The sequence below is a fragment of the Porites lutea genome, chromosome 5, assembly GCF_958299795.1.
Source record: "Porites lutea chromosome 5, jaPorLute2.1, whole genome shotgun sequence".
Taxonomy (NCBI): Eukaryota; Metazoa; Cnidaria; class Anthozoa; order Scleractinia; family Poritidae; genus Porites; species Porites lutea.
The window spans coordinates 40,500,782-40,508,666 of NC_133205.1; the positions used below are offsets into that span (position 1 = coordinate 40,500,782).

Below are 7,885 nucleotides of genomic sequence, written 5' to 3' on the forward strand. Positions count from 1 at the left end.
ATTTGCTGGAAGCAATGTATGTCCCAGGCCCGAGTTTTTACGATGTTGGACATAGCATTATCCACTGGATAAATTACCATCCAGCAGATGCAATTGTATAGGGGAAACCAATTGCCTTATCCACTAAACAGAGACTTAAATCCAGTGAATTGTAGTGTTATTTTAAACAACAGTTGTTCAAAGTAACACTATAATTCACTAAAACCAGAAGTAGATTCAGAGATTAATTTCTGTTAACAACAATCTCGGGGATGAGAGGACACTACAGTTTGCACTAAGTATTCATGGATTGAAATTTGTGAGCTATTTGATGCCAATGTCTCTGTCAGTATAAGTAAATTATATAGTATTGTAGGTCACGCAACATCAAGACTGTTAACAGTCACATCTTGGAGCAAAGCCTTGGGAAGGATCAGGGATGTCACTAAGATTTCAAGTTGCTGGGTAAATACAAAAAGGACGCAGGGAATAAAATAGCTAGGGATATTTTTTGGTCCTATTTTTCTTCTATTTTCCTATGAAAGTAGCCAGGGGCCATGTACATTATATTACCTGGCAGAAATCCTCGGCCCCCGCCTCTTAATGACAGTCCTGGAAGGATGCAAGAACTATTTTTCACACAACCTCATTCACTCCCTCAGTCTCAACCATGAGCAGATTTAACACCCTTTTACAGCCAGTTATACTTGTCTTGGTACAAATAAAAATAAGAGACTGTAATTAGTCTACTCACTAAGTCTCCTCTGTCAATTTCAACTTGATCCAAAGTGACATCCAGCTCATTAATCCATGATTGTCGATGGACAGAATGTTCTGCAACACTCTCCCACAGCGCTTCCAAGTCAGATAAGTTATGAAGAAGTAGGTCCTAAAAAAACACTTGTCTACTATAAAATCTGCTGGCGCCTATACCGTTAGCACAGACCTATCAAAATAGTGTTAGTCAGACATAACTGAGTGATTTCTGGAATGCTCATTGGTCTAAACTATGGCCTGCAGGAGCACAAATACATTATTCAGTATAGACTATGAATATAATGTTCAATAAATAATATTAAGTACACAGTTTGTTTTTCTTTACAACTCTCCTTACTGATTTTCCAAGAAACTTCATTGGAAAGCTAGCACTGAAACAAGGAACATTTTGGTAGATAAGGAGATAAATTTTTGATCACAAATACACCTACCTTTCCTTCAGATAGAATTTGTTCTTAAAATTTGCCAAAGTTTACAAAAGCTCCTGATAAGAACCATAATGTGTATTCTTTTCTTCAATTTTTTTTAAAGGAGCCTTGTTGTTGCCGATTAAATGCTCATGCATGAATTATACCAAGAAAAAGATTATAACGTTCAGTAACTTGCATATTCTGTGACAAAATTTTTAAATACTTACATCATCACATTCTATTGTTTGAAGTAGTTGCTCAATTTCTGAGAAACAATAAATGAACAAAAATAAGTTCATAGTAATTATCAAATGCCATAAGTGCAAATTTCTTTCATTTGAATTTTTTTATAATGCATTGTACAAGAAATGATGTTTCTGAAGCTCAAAAAATTACCAGAATGTAGAGGGACGTAAGTGCTACAGCTAGTGCACTGATTACTGCTAATTAAGTTTCAGCTGGAAGTATTACTAGAAAGAGTTTATTAAACGAAGAAGGTTTTGTATGCTATTAGAAAAATATCATTATTCACAGAAGTTCTCTCTAGAAGATATTTAATAGAAACTTTATAATCATTCATAAATACCTGTCAATTCCCGGAGTACAAAAATCTGGAGACATCTAGCTAGAAATCTTTGCATTTGTAAGAATGTCATTTCCGACAATGTCTGAATACTCTCCGAAAATCACCCGCAGGCCTTCTAAATGTTCCCGACATTAATAACAGCGTGCAAAACCCGTACCTACTTTCTACCGGGCGTCGATAAAACCCGGAACATGGAACATTCCGGAACATGCCGGAACATTCCAGAACATTCCGGAACATCCCGGAACATGAAAAAATGAAAATAATTTTCATGAAAATAAATAAATATTAAAAATAATAATAAAAATAATAAAATCAGTTTTATAAAAATAAATAATAACGTAAAATAACAAAAAACCGAAAGAGAAAGAAATAAAGAAAAACAAACTCGTATCATCTTCGGGTATGAGAAAACAATATTTTGTCGCAAATAATTTGTGGGGCGAGGGTCCATGGAAATGACAGTAATGAGTGAGGGTTTGCTTCTAAATTCAAAATATATTCAAATGGGTCGCAAGGAGGAGGGTTTCAAGCTTTACTCACACAGCCACATCTTGTAAATGTTTGCCATGCGGTTTAACGGTTATTCATTTATGGCTTTGCGACCGTAAGAAGAGCTTAGGGGCCCATCGCAACTTAATTACCGACTCGGCTTGACATGACGTACTGCACCGACATTTCAGACCATCGCAGAACCGTAAATGGCTAACTGCCAAATGATTAACTCATGGCAAACAATTACAAGAGGTAGCTGTGTGAGTAAAGGTTGTAAAGCTTGAAAACCCCCCTCCTCGCGACCTATTTTAATATATTTTGATTTCAGAAGCAAGCCTTCACTCATTACTGTCATTTGCATGGACCCTCACTCGCCCAACAAATTATTTGCGACAAAATATTGTTTTCTCATACTCGGAGATGAGTTTCTTTTTCTTAATCATTTCTTTCTTTATTTTTTTTTTGTTATTTTATGTTATTTTGTTATTATTAATTTTTACAAAAACTATGTTATTATTATCATTTTATTTAATTAATTTTTTTTTTCATGAAAATTAAACTCATCGCTAATGATGAGCTTGGGAACTGGTGCCTTAAAGGTCAGCGGGGGGCCAAATGCAATAAGCAGAGAGGAGGTATCCATGGCAACCCTGGAAGCGGGAACCACCCCAGGAGCAGCCACTAACCGGCACCGTCACACTGAAAAAATTCAGTGGAGATACTTACCTGAGAAAATACTTACCAAACCACCAGGCAGGGAGGGAGGAGAGGGAGCAAGAATCCGCAATGATTCGCAAGAAGGCAAACATTGATCCGCGACTATCAGCAAGAATCCGCACTGATTTGCAAGAAGGCTAAGAAATGATCCGCTACAATCAGCAAGCAAAGCTACAATGCAAAGCAACACTAGCAAAAGGGCACACAAGGAGCCCTGCAATTCCCCGCGGGCCGCCCTGTAGGTCACATACTGAAGTGGGAGAAGACTGCTGGCCAACTCGCTTGAGTTTAACTTTGCCTAAATGATATTTAGCCACATTTACTTTTATTTTTTCATGTTCCGGGATGTTCCGGGATGTTCCGGGATGTTCCCGCGTGTTCCGGAATGTTCCATGTTCCGGGTTTTATCGACACCCCTTTCTACCAGGTATTGTGCAATTTGATTGGTCGATTTCTGACCAATTACAATACTCGTTAACCCATTCGCCCCTGAACCGCCCGTAACCCCCCGTGCGGATCCACGTCCTTTCTACCCTTTGTGACGTCATCAGTTTTAACGGTCAAGGACAACTTTGTCCGCTAACTTGTGCAGAGTGAAGAAATCTTTCAAACCATACCAGAATGAGCACAATTCAGTCAAGGACACCGGAGAAAGAGGCAAAAAACCATGTAACATTGACCTGAAAATTATCTCCATGAAAATCTTGTTCCGTTGCCCACCTACCTTTCCTTTCACCTAATCCTAAGATCCTAAAAGCTTTCCTAAAAACTATTCCCACCAAAATGAAGCCTACTAAATGCCCAGCAAGAGAAAAAAAAATGAGGCAAGAAAAGCAAAAAAAGAGGAGAGGAGAGAAAGTGAAAAGTAAAAGTCAAGACTGCTGTGTCACTTTTAAACCCAAAAACTACGTCGAAATTTTGCTTTCTGCGCATGCCAGAACTTCGCAAGCTGATATTTTGCATCTGGATCAGAAGGCCATCAAGTGTACGACCTGTAAACCGGTTTTGTGGTAAGTTTTAGCTCTTTATAGCACGACAGTGACCAGAAAACCACTCGACTAGCTTCAAAACGCGTTTTTCGGCAAAATCTCCAGGAGCGAATGGGTTAAAGATATATCAATTTGGTTGCATTGCTCTGTTTTACGTTTTCCGATCTTGAACAGCTCAAATAAGAGCACTAAATCCACTTCTTGTTTATTTTCCTTTTTGACATCTTGAAAATAACAAAATTAATGAAAGAATTTTGACAAAGGCCACGGTGGGTATTTCCCGGGAGATTTGGTGCTCTAACCGGGAGACCAGGAGACTCGATGAAAAACTTGGAGATTCCCTCGAAAACTGGGAGAGTTGGCAGGTATGATCCATATGACCAAGCATTAAATTCACTATACTTTCCCTAAGATTAATTTTTACTAAAAAAATTGAAGTGTATTAAAAAAATAACAATTTAATGATTAACTTAGACATGTCATGAACAAACTCTCACCTTTATCATTTTCAAGTAGAACCTCTTTTAAATTTTCACATGATTCAAGAATGCGGGGCTCCAGTTCCTGGCAAGATTGTGAAATAAGCTATGTTAAAAAAGGAAATCAAAAGACTTGCAGGGTCCTTATTCCTCATGTCCCGCGAGGTGTTCGGAAGTATCTGCTTGCTTAAGAAACCTCACATTATAACGAAGTCACTTACAGCATTGATGACTCCAAATTCCTGATACATATCCTCCAAATAAGACTCATGCCTTCAAGAAAAAAAAGGGCATTAGTATATAAACAGTCCCACGTAAGTACCTGTATTCCTAAAAAAAACACACTCACACACACACAAAAGAAACCGAGAAAAATAGTAAGCTGGAAAGTACCAGTAGACTAACAAATTCACTACACAATGTATTTGGCACAGTATATACACAAACAGTTATAGTCAATGTGAATTTTCAAGTAGCTGTAGCATACCTTTCTTTTCTGCTGGACTGTAGTCTTTCTATGATGTTTGTCCTCTTTTGAGTTGATTCTTTGAAACACAATGATTTTTTTGGTTACAAGGAGAGTTTATTAACGTTCATTGCCACTATAATGTAATTTCAGTTCTACCACTCCACGAGACACGACACAATAATTACAGTTACAACAGTATAATGTTGCACATGTATTGTACCGGTTGTTGTATTCTTATATTACAAAGAAACTCAACTGATAAAACAAAAATGACTTTGAATACATGACAAGGAAAATAGTTTTTCTTACTTGGTGTATCTGGAAGTCCTCTGACTTCTAAGGCTTCAAAATAGCTTTCTGGTGTAGAATTTTTCTCTATAGAATCAAGAGCTGCATATCTGAAAAGGTGAAATTAAAAAATGATAAGGCAGTTGAAGTTTACAATCACATACTATCACTATCATACATACACTGTAAGGACTTTTTGCATGTTTTAAAATGTAGGTCTAAGGAATATTTTATTTTGTTAAACCCTTCAAATGTTTCTCTTTTTCTGATTTGCTAAACCTCCAGCTTATTGCTCATATTACTAGCTAGCATTGACCAAATTTAGAAGATGTTTGCTGATATCAATACAACTGCCACATCTAAAAAATCAACATAAAGAAGGCCCACATCGGCCTTTGGCTGCCTACTATTGACCTTTCAATAAAGTATGTATTTATGAGGCTCTGTAAATGTACTTCACGCCCCAGTTGTTCAAAAGGTGGATAGTGCTATCAACTGGATAAATCACTATCCACTGGATAGTGCAATTGGTTTCCCTAATACTTATCCACTGGATTTAGTGATTTATCCAGTGGATAGCGCTATCCAGTTTTTGAACAACTGGGGCCAGCGGTTTTGGTGGGGCTAATAATTGTTAAATATTAGCCAGCGGGCAGAGGTTTCTTTCTTGATGGCTTTTAGCATTTACAAAGTAGTTTGCGTGGCAACTATGTGACAGACAAGGCACGCAAACGGTTTCGTAAATGCTAAAAGCCATGCAACAGAGAGGACCTCTGCTCGCAGGGTAGCTAAATATCTGTCAGCTTGCATATTCTCTTTCCACACCATTTTACATACATAGAATGGTTTTCATACATTGGACTTACTTTAGATGTACAGGATTCTCAATGCTGCTCTCATTTGGTCGACCATGCATCCACCGCTTCTGCCGTTTTGTCAGAATACCATGGCCTGTTGTAGCCCTGGCTTCTCTCACCAGTGGAAGTAATGGCTCCTTAGGTTTTGGTGGGAGCTTCTCTTTTTCAAGTGCTTCTACTAGACTAACCTGTAAGGTAAATTAATGTCATAAATTTCATTAATTTTAAATTCATTCAATTTACAGTCTGAAATTCGCAGTCTATCATAAATCGTGCCAGAGGTGTCTTATCATGCAATTGTAATAAAATATTGAAATTCAGATATTCCACAAGGTGAATACACAAGCAGCGCGCTATTAAGTTATTAAAGTATGAGCTAACGGCTACCCTGCAGTCGGCAAAGATATGTTGAATATTGATCAACGATTTGGCTTCGTAAATAGGTCGTATATAGCGACGAAAGAAATAACAAATTTAACCGTTACCTAAATGCCGATCGACTGCAGTGAACAAGAACAAAATAAGCTTCATTCACTCAAAACAACAACGGACAACTGACCTCTGCATCAAAGACTTGCCGATAAACCTCATCATCGGGTAGTAATCGACGCGGAGTTACTTCAGTCTGGGCCATAACAAAGTCTCCTCCTTCTTCTTTAGGGCAGAATTAAAGCTAATTTCAATCGTTCACAAAATCCGCCATTTTGATGAAGAGTTTGTTTGTTAGCAACACAGTCTACCCAGTCTACCAACGGCCAAACACATAGCTTAGTACCTCATGTACAGCGACACAAATTGTACGCTTTGTTGCTGGGATTGGCAAAGGGATCATGAGGGATTGAGAATCGTAGGTTTATAACTTTAGTGCCCAAATCCGTTGGTCACAGAGTGGTATTTTCTTTCTCATAAGCAATTTTGAATATTCTCCTTTATTCCTTGCTCATCCACGCGAGGATCAACTGGCCCTGCATCACATGTCTGCGACGATAGAGGCTGATATCAAGTCAGGTGGGTAGTGACTACGTCGGACAGGTTCGGATATTTTAGTCCAAAAAAAGCTCTTCCTTTTTTAAAATTGATACCAATCCTTAGTGTTACATAATGTCCCAAAATTGTCTTTTGAGCTACTGATGCAAACGAAAACTATGTTTTCAATCAAGAGACAAGACAGTGCGCCGACGACAAATGAAATACACAGATGACCACTTCCGGCTTATTGCTTCCAAGAACTCAAGGCAGAACTTCTTCATTAGTGTTCTCCTCGATAACTAGAGCAAAACAAAAAATGAAGCCTGTGAGTTAGCAAATGAGAAATGTCTGCAACAAGGCAACAAAAAGATCCAAAAATAATGCAATTGAATTAAAATGAGAACAAGTCAAGTCATAACGTGATGAAGGCGTACCAATCCTCACCCGCAGGGATATTTTGAAGAACGCTGAATGTCGAACGTCGAATGGCTTTGAAGTTTGGTCATTTACATTAGGGTTAGGAAACTGACTGAGTCAAGTTTCAGGTTAGTTTTCCCAGTACAATGACCCTAAATAAAACCTGATTCACTCAGTTTCCTGATTATGCTGTGGCTATATGTCCGGTAGCCGGTCAAGAGGTTTTCAAAACACCAAATGACCGGCAGTCCTATATTCTCAGTAGATTTGACAAATCGAAAAAATCCAGCTAAACCAAACTATCAAATGTCGATTAAGAAAAGTCAAGCGATCCTGAAATGCTTTATAGATCTCAAGTCTAGCGTTTGGTTTACGTGGGCTCAGAAAACGAAACCATGTTCTGTGACACTTCAGAGAGAACTTTTGTTCAGCTCGACTGCCGCTCAAGGTGTT

The 7,885-nt window shown here is 38.1% G+C and overlaps 1 protein-coding gene across 1 annotated transcript in view; it reads right to left on the reverse strand.

The window, feature by feature from the left end:
- Positions 1–6,769, reverse strand: part of LOC140937626 (coiled-coil domain-containing protein 180-like) — a 38,440-nt gene extending 31,671 nt beyond the window's left edge. Inside the window, exons 1-8 of the mRNA XM_073387180.1 lie at positions 6,606–6,769; positions 6,056–6,234; positions 5,211–5,299; positions 4,920–4,977; positions 4,654–4,705; positions 4,451–4,517; positions 1,394–1,431; positions 734–868 (exon numbers count right to left, since the gene is read on the reverse strand). Of these exons, the coding sequence (XP_073243281.1) occupies positions 734–868; positions 1,394–1,431; positions 4,451–4,517; positions 4,654–4,705; positions 4,920–4,977; positions 5,211–5,299; positions 6,056–6,234; positions 6,606–6,680 (693 nt within the window). The 5' untranslated portion in view covers positions 6,681–6,769. The remainder of the gene's footprint in view (positions 1–733; positions 869–1,393; positions 1,432–4,450; positions 4,518–4,653; positions 4,706–4,919; positions 4,978–5,210; positions 5,300–6,055; positions 6,235–6,605) is intronic.
- Positions 6,770–7,885: the final 1,116 nt, after the last annotated feature.